At 47.7% G+C, this 16840-nt stretch overlaps 1 protein-coding gene across 1 annotated transcript in view; it reads left to right on the top strand.

Annotated features, from left to right (window-relative positions):
* Nucleotides 1-16840, top strand: part of MDGA1 (MAM domain containing glycosylphosphatidylinositol anchor 1) — a gene marked incomplete at both ends in the record, with an annotated part of 92756 nt that overhangs the window by 41522 nt on the left and 34394 nt on the right. The window contains one exon of the mRNA XM_010166415.1: nt 1939-2090. Coding sequence (XP_010164717.1) covers nt 1939-2090 — 152 coding nt within the window. The remainder of the gene's footprint in view (nt 1-1938; nt 2091-16840) is intronic.

Below are 16840 nucleotides of genomic sequence, written 5' to 3'. Positions count from 1 at the left end.
CAGTGGCTAGACTGCTGTGCTTGGGCTCAGGACCACTAGAGTTGTAATTCCCACCTGCCACAGCCTTCCTGAGTGAGCAGAGGAAATGGCTTAGTCTCTTTTTGTTTCTGTTTCTCTTCTGTGAAAGAAAGATCATAAATCTTCCTATCTGACAGGGAGGCAGTGACTCATTTGTGACTGTGATGTCTTCGGATGTACTGGAAACAGAGTACATAAACCTGCCCAGGATGGGATTAGTTTCTTCTGTGGATGGGAGATTAGCTTTCTGGGATGTTTTGAAAGGATAGTGAGACATCCAACCCACTCCTCTTGAGCAAATTATCAGGGCAGCCCATACTGGTCACCACCTGCTCTCCTCCTAGCTGCAAGCACAGAAAAGCCCTGAAAGATGGAATTAATAACCTTCAGCTCTTCCCATCAGCTGCAAGCAAAAGACAAAACTTTCCAGCAAAGGTAAAAGTTTACAGAAAGGAAGTTCCAGAAGTATCTTGATGTGCTGCATTTCTATTAGAAACCTTTTTTTTTTTTTTTTTCAGCTTCCATTTCCATCTTGGCAATTAATAAGGAATTAATATAATGCAAGATGATGATTGTCATCAGTTCTGATTTTATTTCTGAATCCATTATGAAGCTTGCCTTCCACAGTCAATACAAGTTGAATAAGCAGCAATTAGTCTCTGAGGTGGTTCTGAACTTCTTGCTTGTACAAAAATTCAAGTCAATAAAAATAATAAGAAAAAAAAGACTTGGAAATGAACATCAATATTGTCCATCTCAGTTCATAAAAAATAAACATTGAATCTTTCAAGCATAATTATAACCACACAGAATGACAGGACCTGTGATTCAAGTGGAAAGGTGCAGCAGACTGGCTGAGGAGATGGTGTTCATGTCTGTCCTGCTCTCCAGCATCCCTTGCTGCCTTGACATCTTTCTGGTCTGTGCAGGTCCAGATTGGACCTGAACCCAGAAAGGAGAGTTTTGGTTCAGGCCCAGCTCCTGCCTGACCCAGGATAGGGTCTGCCAAAAAGTGCACAGGGTGAAATTAAGGTAATTTCAAATAGGGCAAAACCAGTTGTGGGTAAGATGTTGAGTTGCTTCTGGCATTTGTCCACCAGCTGCTGGGCTGCATGGCATTGGCCTTTGAATCCTGTTTGTTAGTGGTTCAGGACAGCAGCAGCTGGGGAAATGACAGGAAATCCCTTCTTCTCTGAACCATCCAGTTTCTCTCTGGTACCTAATTTCTCCTGTGTTTCCCTTCCTCCTGCTGCCCTGTTTTAAGGGGAGATGTGGGTTTAGAAAAGACATCTCTGTCCCTGCAAAAGCTCCCGCTGTTTTTACTCAGGCTGAGGTCAGCATCCCCCTTGCTGCCGAGTTGTCTGCCGTGTTATGAAGAGGCTGGAGCACTGTGTTGCCAAGGCAGGGGAGGTACAGAAGGAGCAAGGTCTCCTTTTTAATGCCATGGTCCCTGTGTGATAAATAACACTTTTCCTGTGACCTACTGGCCAAATGATCTTTCCTCAGGGTTTGTTAGCAGGAGACTCTGTAAAGCAGCAGATGAAATGCAAGAAACGCCAGTTTAAAGCTGTTACCTCAATCTAAACTACAAAGCAAGAGAGAAAAGATTAGAGCTGGTTCCAGCTGGAGAACTGAAGCTGTTCCCACCTTCTCTGGCATTGGTTATGCCCCACTGGTGTTGCAGGGCTGCTAACCCTCCCAGTAGTTTAGGCTGTGAAAGCAGTAGTGGTTCACAGAAAATGATGGCGTGTCAGTGCAATACCAGTTACAATAGTAAAGGCGTCCATCACGTCAAAGGCAAGTGGATGAGCTTGGTGAGCGGAGCTGTTCCACTCTCAACACATCTCTATAATTTCTGTTCCCCTTGATCCCACTTTTCACCCCCCCCCCCCCCCCCCTTTTTTTTTTCTCCTCCTGCAGCAAAAGCTTACAGCCCAGAGTTTTACTATGACACTCCCAACCCCACCTTGAGCCAGAAGCAATCCAAGAATTACTCTTACGTCTTGCAGTGGACACAGAAGGAGCCTGATGCTGTGGATCCCATCCTCAAGTATCGCCTGGAAGTCCGGCAGGTAAGGTCTGCTCTTCTGGAGCTTTAGCGTGTGCCCTGGGGAAGAGAGCCTCTCAGGAGGCAGTTACCTTGAGGTCTCCTTGCCGATTAAGAGCTGAAGGTGATGAAATTGACAGACCCTGATGGTCTTGCATGTTCCCCACCAAATGGAAGAGATAGGCCAAGTGCACAGCTCAGCATTTGTTTTTACGTCTGGTGTTGGGTACGATCGAGTGCTTTCAAAGCCTGGCTGCCTCCCATCGGACTGTTCATGCTCAGTGTTTTGAGTGGGGTTTTAATGTGAACAAAACCCCACAGTCATTAGTAGGCATTGTAGATTTTATAAGTCAAAGACTCAAGCAAGTGGAATTCCACCCTCCTCACTTGTATGAAATAAAGGGAATAAGCTGAAGAGCTCTCCAGGCAGGAACTGCAGGAAAAAGTCATCGGCTGTTTGTGTTGCAGAAGGGCTTTCATAAAGTCACAGTAATGAAGCTATTTGGACTATATAAACTCTGCAGGGGAAAGAGAAGTGGGTCTCAAGGTTTCTGAGTCTGAAGAGAAATCATACCAGAGGGTGTGGGGGGAGAACTGAGGGAAATTTGAAGAGATCACTGGTTAGAGAAGGTTAAGGAAAAGAGTCTGATGTTTTTAAAGAGCACAGTAACCTAGCAGGATTGCCTGGTTCTTTCATCCACACTCAGCAAAGTGCCCATGTTCAACATTTTTTTTTTAAATGGAGACACTTAAAATTGGTGGCTCTTGGCATTCAGTGGTAGCTTGGAAGCAAATGCGTTTTGCAAGGAAAAGTTTATTTACTGTAGATAGAAAACAAAATAATTAAAAAGATACAAGTGTCTCTTTCCTCTAGTTCTGCACAGTAGATTCCAGTTTTATGTCTCTGTTTGATTCTAGCTCTCTGGGGTGGGACAGTCTTTGTTTGTTACGCAAGCAGTGCAGAGCACATTGTCAGTGTTAATAATAATACAGGACACAGGGGAGCCTCTAATAATGAAGGTAGTTTGTCATAGTACCCCTTCCCTCTTAGCTGAGTTTCACTATTATCAGCACTACAACTCAATGAAGTAATTTGTGTTTTTTATCCTTCTCCAGTGATGTTGAGGTTTTTTTCCTTTTGCACAGTGCCTAAAAGTAATCCTAGATCTGTTCCTAGTTGAGCTCCTACTGAAAGGGATCAAGAAAAGGAAAAATCACATTTCTGCTTTAAGTTATGACATGAAGGAAGCTGAGTGCCTGTGCAAATTTAATCCCCCCCCCCGGTTTTGTTCATAGCCCATCAGTTACTGCTGTTAATGTTTCTTTTGCAGCATCACTACATAGTTGTGACTAGTGGTGTGACTTGGAGGAGTGTTGTACTGTAGCCCAGTCTCATGTATGGGCAATTTCTACAGGTGCCATTGTGGTGGCCTGGGTCTGAATAAGGGAGGGCAGAGAGAGGAGGAAGCAGAGGAGGCTTATTCCCACTTCTGTCAAGTACAAACAGGAAACACTCTGGAAAAGGCTTTTGTGGTTTTGCCTCCTCCTGGCCCTCCTCCAATGAAGACACTTGCATTTCATGGTGAGGTCTCCGCCTCCACAGGCCATACTGAGGTCTCACCGAGCCCTTTTAATTTCCTTGTCCCAGAGGATCACAGCCCCTCTCATCTCCAACCTGCCACTTTCCAGAGCTGCATCTCTGCTCCTGTCCTGCCTTCCTGGCATCTTCCTTGTGATGTCTTACTTGGGCTTCAAGCAGCCTTGTGACACCACCTGACCTTTCACTCTTTCCCTTGCACCGTCACCCTCTTCCACATCCCACAGGCTTTGCTGCTTTGTCGCACCTTCTTCTCTGTGCTGGGGCACCTGGGCTGAGCTTTGTGTCCTGCTGTTCCATCGTTGGACTGTAGAACATTACCGAATATGACTGTGGAAAGCTCAAAAGCTTAAAAGCATTGCTGACTGGAGAGCACACAAGAAAGGGGATTTGTCTTCATGAATTAGGAGCCACTGTTTGCCTGGGTGTCCTCCTCACTGGATACACTGGCTTATAGGCACTAGCTGTGGTGGCACAGAAATCCTCCTAGAGACCTAGGATTGAAGTGGAATATTCTTCTCAGATAAAACAGTCTTACACGCAGCCAGTCACAACTGATTTATTGCCAGTATCAAGCTGATGAAAGCTTACCCAGCCAGCCAGCTCACCTTCTTCTCCAGCTCTGGGAGCTCCCCAGCCTCACTGGTCAGTGACAGGTGCTCTTCAGCATCTTAAGGATGAACAAGGACAGCAGCAGCATGCAGTCTTGCTCTTGCTGAGCTGGAATCCAAAGGGCAGACAGCCAGGATGCCCACTGGTTGCAAAATGCTTTCCTGGTTTTCATTTCATTCTCCCCAGTTTGCTTGAAGAGCTCTTGGCATATGTAATATGAAGATACCTAAGTAGCAGGACGTTTTGCAAGGCACCTGGGAACCCTTGAATTAAATTTGCTTGCTGCAGCTGCTGAAAATTGGGCTGGGTGAGAGTCAAAGTGCTGCTTATTAATTGGCTGGTGCTGTGGCTTCTCCAACTCTTCCTGTTCAACAGCTTCCCAGGGCTGGTTGGGTATTCCTGGGGGGATTGCAAGCAGTCTCGGGGAATTTGGTTTCCTAAGTGATGCATGGGGGCTCCCAGCAAGACAGGCAGGTACATTTCCACAGGAGCTGATTGTGCCTGGCGCTGTGAGGCAGGCTGAGCGACACAACAGACGTACCAGTTCCAGTAGAATAAGAATTAACCTTCGATTAAAACCAGATAAACAGCCTGACAGCTTGGAGCCGCTGACCCAGGCAAAGCATATACGCTAGCAACATGGAGCAAGCCTCTTGTAAAGCCTCTGTTGTATGTCTAGGCAAATAGGCTGTTATTTCCTGGAGTGCATCAGTCATGTGGGCTAGGCAGTGGCTTTGTGTTGAGTGGCAATTGAGAGGGGAAAACATCCCCACCGAGGAACTGCAGGGGCCACACAGACATCTGTCCTCGGGAGATTTTTCCTTTCTTGCTCCAGGGCAACTGATCCAAATGCCAACCACCTTAATTCACCTTAACCAGTGAACTTAATGAGTTTGCAGCTTTGGGTGGTTTGGTTGTGGGCAGATGCCATGAGGCTTTTGGGGTATTTTTTTGGTCAGCTTTTTTTCTTCTCATGTATTCTTGTAGCATAGAAAGGCACTGAGGCACTGTACTCCAACTGAAAATGTTTTTCATTGCTTGGGGATTCAGAGCAGCCTCCCCAAACCAGATCTTTGCTTAAAAAATAAAAAGCCTTTTAAGTTGCTTGTTTCTTTCTGTGTATTTTATCCCCTCCCAGAGCTCTGCTCTAACATTAAAGAGAAATGAAAAGCCATCTAATATTGCAAGCAGGTTGCATCCTGGAGGAAAGATCTGAGCTGGGCTGGTGGTTACGGTTACACGGGATAGTGTCAGAATTTCTGTGCGCTTAATGAGCTGGAACCCATCTGTGACCTGAGGCTGCAGGAGAAAGAGGAAGGAGAAGGTATTGGTGCAGTAGGGAAGTTTAATCTTCATTGTGCCCCTCAAGGAGACCGGAGGCTGCTCTCTCCTCTGTACCTTCTGATACGCAGGCTTGGGCCAGAACGTGGCCAGCTTAACACATTCCTGCCTTTCCCCTCCTTGGAGCAGGTTCAGCTCTACCTGCCAGACAGACCCTGTAATTTGCACCAGACCAAGCCCAGGACCCATGTGCTAAATTAGCCCACTGGGTTGTCACTTCAGATTAATTCCTGTCAGGGAGACTGTCTTTAATGAGACTGGCCCTGTGCGATGCCAGAGTAATTGTATGGTCTCTCTTTGTTTGTACTTTCATCCCCTCCATGTTGGATAAACATCCCCTGCTGTCTACAAAACTCATCTGGGCTCCAGAGCCGGCTGCCACTTGCCTCATCAGCCAGCCAGAGCGGCATTAATGAGAGCTGTGGCAGTGGGGAGCCGGGCTCACCGTGTGGGGAGGTGACAGATAACAGAGCTGTTTGGACAGACATAGGACAGAGGCATTAGCAGGAGTTTAATGATTGTGATTAGAGTGGAAGGTTAACTCCACTGATGGCCGTCGCAACGCAGCAGGAGAAGTTCTATGCTGAGGCCCACGGGCTGTGGATCTGTATCGCTTCATTTCTGCCTCTGAGTTGTTCTTTTACTCTCCTCTGAGCCCACTTCAGCAGCATCTGTCAACTGCTGTCTGTCTTTGGCTTCATTGCCGCATGGAGCCAGACGCCCCTCCAAGGGCACACAGACCAGGGCAGGGATGTCTCTCACTCGTTCCCTTCACACCAAGCAGGGGTGGTACTACTGAAAAGGGAGAATGACCAAGAGGTACACCAGCCCATAGTGTTTTATATAAATGTGTGTTTGAGAACACTGTTAACTCACACCGCTGTGCTTCCCCCATTCATGCAACACCATGGCTTGATGAACCTGTGTGCATGACCCTTGGCCCATGAGGAACCCAGCCTAGTGAAGTTGGATGCATCTTCCAATGCTTGTAAGAAACCCTGTGATAAAATAAACATCTAGTTTGGGCAGCCAGGGTAGAATAAACTTCCAGAGCAAGCTAATCTGCCCAGCCCTTCACTCATCAGGACTGAGAACATCCACACCAAAAGCTTGTCTCCTCCCATCTGCAGCAGTAGTCAGTGCCTGGAGAAGAGTATAAAACAGACACGCACGGTACTGCTTTCTGTGCCTCTAGATATTACAAGCCTGCTTGTTTATTGGGCCCCAGGTTACAAAAGGCTATGAACAAAGAAAGGTGGTGTATCTGAGCAGGTCGTGGTGTACTTGAGTGGGTGGTGGCCCTTGCAGCAGCCCAGCTCTGTGCTCTGGGAGGTGAATGAAATCTCTTTTTTTCTACAGACATGACTGTGGCTTCAGGCAAAGCTTCTCAGGAAACTGAGCAGTCAGTGCCTCGGGGAGTGGCCTGAGGGCTGCACATCGGGGCCAGGGGGACCCTGAGGGCTAGGAAAGAAGGCAGCTCTGCGCAAGGCAGGCAGGGGTGACTGAACTTGCTTTGCAAACCAAGGGGCTAACATTTTGCTGGTTCTGGAGGATGATGTGCTGTCTGGGCAACGCTGCCATCACCAAGGTAACGGCTTCATGTAGGGCTACCGACAGGCCTGGGTCAGTAGCCCTCCTCCCAAGACTCACTGGGGCACCGTGGCCACATCCTGTGTGTCCCCTGGCTAGTGCTGCTGGTGGGGTTTTCAGCTGGGAGATGCTGCAGGAGCTGAGGAGGTGATACAGTGAGGTTTTAGGACAACTTAGCTAAAAAGCAGTCAGGGCTGCCCTCCTAACTCCTTTTCATACTAGAATGTAAAGAGCTTAGAGGATGGAGCTGTGGCTTGTAAAGTGAGGAGGGACCCATCCTGCTCTTCATAAAATGTGACTTGTGCTGCACTCGCCTGGTGTTAGCTGTTTTTCCAGTTAAGGGAAAGGGCTTGTGGTGCCATATGCACCATGAAGTTCTCTTGCTGAGAGGCTGCTTAACTGGACAGCCCAGTTTGGTGCCCCAGTGCAGGGCATAGACAGGGCACATGGAAAAGGGATGTGCAAGTCCCTTTTCCTTTACTCTTCCCTACTAGAGCATCACAGTCCCAGCTGGCTGCACAGAGGAAGGGAGTGTGACTTCCCATGAAACAGCAGATGGTGGTCCTGGCTGGTTGGGAGATGCTGCATGGATCAAAACACTTGTGGGGTGTGACAAAGGGCACATCCCTTTACTGTTCATTGTTTCACTTGATACGGGTTGTGCTGGTCCTGTCTCACTGGTGTTCAGACTGGGGATTGCAGTGACCTGGCCTCCCAATGTTTGTCCAGGATTGAATCTCAAAGCAGTCCTTCTGTTGTGGGATAGCTTATAAGTCACATCTGCCAGGAAGCTTCTTTCTTTAGTCCTTTCTTCTTTTTTGCTTGCCTTGGCTGCCAGTTTGATGTCTGATCACCGGCTGCTGCCATATGGGACAATGTAAAATCAAAGCATTTCCATCTACCTGCTGAGCTGTCCGATGCAGTGGGAAAAGGTGTTTTTTCAGCTCTAACTCGCATCTCCCTCACTGATGCTTTTTTTTTCTTTTTTTAATTTCAGCTTTTGTTCAGGCAGTGAGAATAGGCAGACTACATTTGTGCTTTCAAGTTGATTGCCTTCAGTTGTGCTAGTGGCATACATGATGCTGTGCAGAACTCAGCCCTGAGAAGGGTGGAAAGGGATGCAAAAAGAAGCCAGCACGTCAACAGGAGGTGTGCTTGGTGGATGGTTCAAACAGCCATCATGATGCGAAGCCCGGGAAAGCAAGAGAAGGGAGAGGTGACACTGCCTTTTTAGGCTGCAAGAGGAGAGGTTTGGGACATGCAGTGGGACTGAGTGGCAGGCATGTACTGGTGGAAGGAGAGCTGTTTGATCGATAGTATTTGATGGGCAAACTGTGCTTGAAGCTTAATGAGCTTTCTGTGTGGGACCTGGGGGTAAAGCAGTAACTTTGCCACAGGCATCTGGGAGCAGCGAGGGCAGGATCCTGCCTCAGCTGTGCTCTCTGCTGCCTGAAAATGGGACACAGTGTCAGTCACTGCAGCTGACAGCACACTGAGCTATCTCTCCTTTCATAATTTTTTTGGGGGGGAAAATTGGTAGTATGAGTGGTGGTGGGTTAGTTATGCCTCATGGTACCATTTCTGTTCTCTGATTATCCAAAGTAAGTAAAGTAACCTGCCCAAAACAGGGTAGCTGAAGGTTTTACAATGTGGCTTGCTGTTCATAAGGTGCCCTCCAGCAGATTTTGTCTTAAAATTCACTTTCCATAAGCACTGCTCCTAATGCAGTTCAGGTACTCGTCTGTACCAGAGAGAAAGCAGAATATTGTTTACCTTTCCTAGTACAAGGGAATAATTAAAAATGGTTTTCCCACTCTTAGCTCTGTTTGGGATATAGTGCCTAAGAAGAACAGTACAAATAATCTTGCTGGAAAGGTTCACATGATCTTAAAACACATCTAGCAGCAAAATCTCATCTATCTCTAACTCCTAACACCACTATTCAGTGCTCATTCAGGGTAAGGAGAATGTGAGAGAACAGATAATCACATTCCCCCAACCAATATACCCCTCATACCAGCCTTGCAGGCTTGAGATGTTGTTTTCACACCATTGTGCTTGTTCATATCCAGCAGGCTGTTGGCTTGTGTTTTACAAAGCTGGGCACAGGATGAAAAATGCTTGCGAGGTATCAAAGATAAAAGTGAGTCCTTTGTGTGCATCACTTATCCACACTCCTTGGGTGGCTTCAAGGGGTACATGCTAGTTATTGAGTTTTTCTGAGAGTCCCTATTGATAGTCCATGATGAAGCTTCCTCCCATTTACTCTGCTCATCTGTTGTTTTCAGTAGTCAGCCCATGTTCCTCCTACTGCTTCAGTCTTCTTTGCACACCTTCTTCCCCTTCCCTGTTCCCCCTCCTGTTTTCCACCTCTTCCTTCGTTCCTGCTTCCTCTTTTGGTTTTTGGGGTTGCTTGTTTGTTTGTTTGTTTGTTTTTTTCCTGGATGTTATTTCCTAGAACACGTTGGAGATAAGAGAGTGTGTGAAGGGAGAAGGGTTTGGAAGAGAGATGTAGTCTCTCCCATAGCTAGTGACAAACAGTCAGGAGTAGGCACTAGATAGATGTTTTGACTGTGTTTCATAAAGAAATGAAATGTAGGCAGTCATGGCAGCATGGAGTAACATGAAGGGCTTCATGGCCCTCTCTGCACATACTATACTGCCTGCCCCTTCTTTAGTAGAGGTGGGACTGCAAGTGTGGTTGAGTTAGAGGTGGCCTACAGGCTCTGGAATTATACTTACCTATATATCTTCATTGCATGTAGCAGGCTGGGAAGCCCAGGGTCCCACACAAAGGCTGTTTCTGCTCTAGTGAGGAATAGCCCCATCCTTTATTAATTGTTGTTTTTAAGGGTAAAGGTACCCTAACAATGGACCTTGCAAGGGACTGTAGAAAACCCAAGAAAAGAAGCCTGGGAGGTGGCAACTCCTGTTGGTAGAGTGTGTCTCCCTTAGCAAGTTACAACCATATTATAGACAATATGGCTCAGAGCTCAACATAAGTGCATTTGGGCAAACCTGGGCTATGCAGAGCCTGCTTGATTTTTCTTCTTGAAGCCAGAAGTGCTAACAGCATGCTTCACAGACGTGTACGTGGGTCTCACTACAGGCAGTCATGTCCAATGCAAGGAAACAAGTAGCAGAGAAAACTGTGCTTACTGAGATAAGGGGTGAGTACAAAGTTGGGTCCAGTAAGACACCAAGCAGTGCTGATTTTCAGATATGAAGCTCAAAAAAGATGGGAACCATTGCTCTGGGCAGGAAGGGGCTGTGGAGCAACACAAGGGATATTGTCCCTTATTCAGCTGCAGACAGAGAGGTGATTTCAGGCTCTGCAGTGCGTAGTCAGGTACAGGTAGGATCTTGCAGCAGCAGTATAGAGCTTCCAGTCTGAACAGAAGGACTGCATGTGCCTTCAGAATCAAAGATATGGCTGTGAAACAGTAGGAGAGAGATAACAAGCATAGTTAAGCGTACACATAACCTGTCTAGCTTGGTACCAACCACAGTGACACCAACATAAATGTCTTGCACAGACTGGGGAGTGCACGGCTCTTCCTCCCTTCCCACCCATCACCAAATTCAGGTGCTAGTTTACCCTTTTCTCCTCGAGCTCCTGGGTTCCCCCTCCTCAGGACGTGCAGCTGTGCAATGCCCCACTAAGCCCGTAGCTCGTGAAGTTGCTGGTCATGCTGTGCCTCAGTTAAGGCTCTTACTTGACTATCTTCCTGACAGAGTGAAAATTAGGTTTGTTCTTCTTAGGCTGGGGAACATATGCTAATAAAATACATATTGCTTTCTGATCAGCCCCTAATGAAAGACATTATTGAAGAGTGTGGAACAAGCACTTACAGTAATTCATGACAGCACCAATTTGGCTTCTCTGGGAAGCTGTAACTGCTGCTCTCAGCACCTAATGAGGATGGGCAGCTGATTGTGTGTGCGAGAGGAAGAGATAGAGACTGTCTCCTGGCTTAGGTGGCTCCAGCTGTCCTCAGTAGCTACTAAAGGTCACAGTTGCTTCTCTCTTTGGAGCTGGGGATGTCTCAGCCCAGAAAGAGAGCCTCCTATTAAGAACAATTTAAGAGAAAAAGCTTCCAGAACTACTTGTTTAGACTGAATAATGGATTTGCTTTGGCCATCCATGCATGCTTAACCCCCAGATCTGAACCTGTGTGCTTGACTGATGAACAACATAGGCATGAATTTCAGTTCACTGGTGCGCTTGTCTGGCAAATGTCAACTTTATGTTTCCAATGTGATTATTTGCTTTGGAAAACCCTAATGAGTAATGATCATCAAGCAAGGAAAATTAAATAAATCCATGTTTAAACTTACCCTAGCCCTTTAATTGACGCTGTTAATGCTTGACATCATTCCCATTCAAGGTGATGATTAAGTACTAACCCAGAAAACTGTTTTAATCCAATCTGACGGGTACAGGAATTTTGGTGAGGGATTATAGAGTAACATCACAGTGACTGTCTTCATATCCAAACAAAATTTCTCAACTGCCCAAAACTTACCCAAATGGCTTTTCCAGACGGCAGCTACCCTGTTGAGGTGGCAGGCTGATACCAACCAGTCAGATCAGAATCCCCTATTAGGATTGCGCTGCTGAAATTTTGTGCAGCTGACACCAGCTTGGGAGGCAATGCCACCTCAGTAAAGGATCAGGATATCATAAGGATGATCTGAAAGATGGAAAACTATTTGAGTGGTTCAGGTGGGATGAAATGCAGCAGTACAAATGCAAGGTCATGCAAGAGGAGAGTGCTGTCAGAGGTATCTGCTGGCTGGGAGCTCGTCGGTGAAATGACTGAAGTGGAGGAACAATGTGGGTGAGCAAATTGACTTCAAGGAGCTGCTGGTAAGATGCAGGTGTGAGAAAGGACAGATGTACTCCTAGGTGCAGCCTGAGGTATTTCCAGGCAAGGTGGAGAAGTGCTACTGCATCCTATATGCAGGGCTGGGATACCCACCTCCAGCAAGTGGAATAGTGCAGAAAAGGCTTACAGAATAGATCAGGGAAAGCAAGAGTCTGTGTTACAAGAGGAGGCACAGAGTACTCAGCTTGTTTAGCCCAGCAAAGCAAAGGCTGAAGGGGGCTGTGATTGCTGTCTATAAAAACATCAGGGGGTCAAGCAGCAGCAGGGAGGGAAAAGAGCCATTTAAGCTAAAGGACAATATTGGCACAAGATCAACTGGGTGCAAGCTGCCTGTGAATAAATTCAGGCTGGAAATGAGAACATTAGGGTGGTCAGGCTCTGGAACAGCCATCCAGCAGGAGAAGCAGGCCGAACAGAAATGGCTTTTAAGAGGGGATGTGGTGCATTCATAAAATGAATAAGCCCCTGTGGTGACAGGGGACTGGACTCTTGTCATCCAGGAGTGGACTTCCCCTGCTGTGTCCCTGAACGTGGCCATGCCCTTCCCTTCTCTGAACTGCAGGAGAGGGCTGCCAGTGCAGAGGAGTTTTATCCCTCTGACAAAATACAGAGAGCAAGAATCAAATCTGTGATGTTCAACTGAGATGTCAAAGACAAAAAATCTTCCTCTGCTCTGTCCTGTGGTGCCAAGGTGACGTCAAGGACCAGAATCTCAAGTCTTGCTATGTGGCATGAAAGTCCATGGGAAGAAATGGGAGAGAAGGGTCAGATTTATGGCATGTTTTTCCACCATTGTGGAAAATACAAGAGCCTCATGTTCAGGAGAGGTTCCTAAAATTCCCTGTACCCCCCTCCCTCCTGCCCCTTTTTCTGGGCATTTTTTGTTCCTCTTTTCCCAAGGAATTTGCAATGATCTTATTTCTACCCATGGAACTCATCTCCTCCGCTCTCATTCTCCAGCACTGGAGAGTGAGTCTGGCCCTTGGATAATTTGCTCTCAATCTTTGATGCTGTAAACTGACGCACATAAAATCCTGTCATCATAATTTATTTCTTTTTTTTTTTTTAACTTTAAGAAGTCCGTGCCATCTAAACTCTTTGAAGTTACGTCTCTGCAAGGCATCCTGTAGTTTTGGAGGTACAGTTGGGGCAGAAATTGATGTCAAGGCGTGTCTGCTGAGGAAGCAGGGTGTTTTGCATTGCAGAGCCCCATGTTCAACCCAGGAGCTGTCACCAGCACCATGACAAAGCTCAGCACCTTTCAGTCCCTAAGATAGGGTTCTTGGGAGTATCTTTCCTGGCTGTCACCAGTTTAAGACATTGCTGGTCCCATCATGTTGAGGGTGATGGTGTGATAATTTCTGGCCTTTGTGAATGACACTCCCTTTTGGAAGGGAACAGCTGTGTCTTAGCTGGATTTTGTTGGGGTGAGTTCATGGCAGATGCAGCCACAGGGCAAATCTGGTATGAGATGGCACCTGCAGTCCCCTAGGACAGAGCTATATAATGTGTCCAAGACTGCTGGCAAACAGGCTGAACTGGTAAAAATGGGAGGCTCTTTCACATCCTGAGTAGTATTGCCTGGTAGAGGAGAAGTGCCCTTCTGCTGCTCTCACCTTCTTCAGGCCCCTGGACCATGCTAAACTGGGATGTCTATGCCTGATGGGAAACTGGACAGCTTGGCTGAGACTGAATGTTCTCCTGGGCACGAGAGACACGGATGCCCTTGCACCTACTGCTGCCAGGGTGCTGAGATTTGAAGACCACCATTAATTGCTGGTTTCTTGTAGAGTGCACCACCAGCTGCATGGGAAGTTGAAGATTATTTTGTCCACATTTTTGACCTGTGCTCCTTTCAAATCTTTTTGAGTTACCTGTGCTTCCTGCACCACCAGGCTCCCTGTGGCTCCTGGTCCTGTGCACATCTGCTCTCCAGAGTGTCCTGACACTCACAGATGAGAGAGGAGGGGTGGGGTGGGGGGGACCCAGCGCAATGACCCACCTGTACACATGCCAGGAACAGCATTTGTCTGTTGTGCTCCTCTGGGGAGCTGTATGGGGAGCAAGGAAGAGCCTGTTGGAGGGAGGGAGCCTTCGCACAAGAGTGCTGTGCCACACCAGCTGGGCTTTGTCTGCCGGATGGGAGCTGGGAGCTTTCCCAGTGCCCCACGTCTGCAGTTAGCTGGAGAGGATGGAGTGGGAGTGTGGGCAGCCACCCCCCTCTTATCTCTGCTGCAGGAGGGAGAAGCCGGGGGAATTTGAATGAGGCTGAGAAAAAGGAGAGAGAGTGAGTGTGTGTGGAAAGGATTTGGAGCACAGCTACTGGAAAGCAGAGCAAGTGCTCGTGCCCTGAGCTGAGAAGTTGCTGAAGAAGCAGGACAAGGAGAGAGTGGCGGAAGCGAACAGCAATGCTGGGACGCTGGATGCCCGCAGAGCAGTTCTTTGCTCCACTCAACTTGTTGGGAATCTGCATGATTTTAATGTATGCTTTTCTAGCTGGTGTATGCAACAATTCCCTGGGGCTTGCTGATGAAACAGGTTTTCTTTCTAATTTCTCCCTCAAACAAGCATGCAGCTACTTAATGTGCAGCTGGTTGTGAGACCACATGTGTGGTTACACGGGTCACACCAAGTCTCAGCGCAGAGAGGTATCATGGTCTTGTGAATCCGTGGTACAATTTATTGATGGGACTGCATTATTAACTATTGACAGATGTGTTTATTAGTATCCTTTGGCTTTATTATGTCTGTTAGCTGGTATGTACCCAGATTAAACATTAATCAGCTTGAAAACAATGTGCTTTTTTCCTTTAATACCCTACCTAAACAGAAAACATAGATCTGGCAGTGTCATACTTTGGATCCCTCTGCTGGGACAGCATCTCAGCTGGGATGGAAGCAGGGGGCAGAGGTAGTGTGGCATCCGCTTTTCTTTCTGAGGCTCTTGGTGTGTGTTTCTGGACCATGAGCTGGCTCAGCTGGACCAAGAACTCTCTTAAGCATCATGAGCCAGCTCACAGGATAAGACAGGTGACTGGGCAGACAGTACCTACGAGCAGGATGCGATGGTGAGGAATGAGAAAGGGCAGGCCTTGTTTGCAGGTCCCGGAGGCTTGGTGGCTAAGTACACATGAGCATGTAAGTGTGCTCTCCCTTGGTTGCTAATACAGCTTGCAAGGGACAGGGGAAAGGGGCAGGTTGCACACTGTGCAGGTGAATACATACGTCTCACGCGGGGCTGATTTTGCCCTTTGTAAGGTGTTTTTAGTGAACCTATCCTGCAAGAACATTCTCCTGTCTGCAGCCTGTGTGATATTCATAGCTAGCTGGTAGAAACTGTGAGTTTGTTTTTTTCCCTTCCCATCCCCTTCCTCACATTATTGGAAATGAAAGGAGGTGAAGGTAAGGATGAGGCTGTGCATTGCACTGTGCTCTTGTTCTGGCCCCACTGGCAGCATCTCGAGCCCAGTGATGAATGAGCTTGTTGCGTGAGATCCTCCACTGAGGCTTCAGCATCTCTAATAAGGTGGCCAGCGTTTCACTGTCCTCTGTGCCTGCCTCTGCTTTATTAACTGCACCACAGCAATATTAAGCTGGAGCACTGGGCTAGCGTGATCAGAAGGAAGAAGGAGACTGAGGAGGGGGTGGAGGGAAGAAGGCACCAGGGTAGCATGGGAGAAGAGCACTCACAGAGCAGGAGAACGAGAGCAGCAGCCGGTGACTGAAGCAGAGGATTAAAAAATGGGTTCCTGCTGGATGGATGCATGCAGCTCTGCACAGACCTGCTGCTGGCAATCAGGAAGGCAAGGATGTTTAGAGAGGGAGAGGCAGAGCCAGACCTTGGCCTTAATGTCTCTGTCTGCTGGACCTGTGCCAGTGGCTGCAAGCCGGCACCTGTTCTGCGGGCACAGAGCAAGTGGCTGGCTGGAGCTGTCCCCTTTTTCTCCCTAATTTCTCCCTAATTTAAAAGGCACTAATTTCATGCCTTTTAAACTGTGCTGGCAGCGCACCTGGCCCTTTGTCCTGATGGCTGCTGCTAGCCCAAGGGAGATGTTTGGCTTGTGCTGATTTTCACCCAGAAGAGCCAGTCTTCCCAGAGGCATCCCAGGCCAGTTCTGTTGGGATGCCAGGACCATAGAGACTGTAGTAAAGATGTGCAGACGGCAGCCTTGCTGGCAGCCAGTTTCTCTGTCTGTCCAAGTTGCAGGTTGAATAGAGACAGGACACAGGCTAAGAAAAGAGTTGAGTCCAAAGTATTTGGTGGAGGGACAAGACCCTCACAAAACTTTTCCCCTATGCTCCAAGAGGAGGTACCTGCCCAGGCCCTGGATGCACCTTTCCCATTACCTACTGATCCAGGTCTCTTCTGGGAAGCAGGACAGTTGCAACCCATGGAGGACATACTAATTTCTGTTTCACAGCCAAACCAGTGTGGCAGCCAGGTATTTATTTGATTAAACCCACATGGCCCCGAGGAGAGACTCGACTGGGGGATCTAGAGCTTTGTAGTCCAAACTGGAGGCTGATTTCTTGGTTTGTCCTGGATTAGGTGATGTGGGAGAGTGATTTGACATTGCCCCCAGAGGCTTTAGATACCCAAATTCCACCTAACTGCCAGCTGAGGTGGAATTTACACTGTCTGAATCTCACCCTCAGGCTTCTCTCTAACTCTCCATTTTGTTTCTCTTCTAAAGGTTATGTCTAGACTAGGGAAATGGCTCCTGACCTCCTCCTATTTACTGGCTG

This window comes from Antrostomus carolinensis, unplaced genomic scaffold (assembly GCF_000700745.2).
Source record: "Antrostomus carolinensis isolate BGI_N321 unplaced genomic scaffold, ASM70074v2 scaffold15394, whole genome shotgun sequence".
Taxonomy (NCBI): Eukaryota; Metazoa; Chordata; class Aves; order Caprimulgiformes; family Caprimulgidae; genus Antrostomus; species Antrostomus carolinensis.
This window is presented reverse-complemented; position numbering and strand designations above follow the sequence as displayed.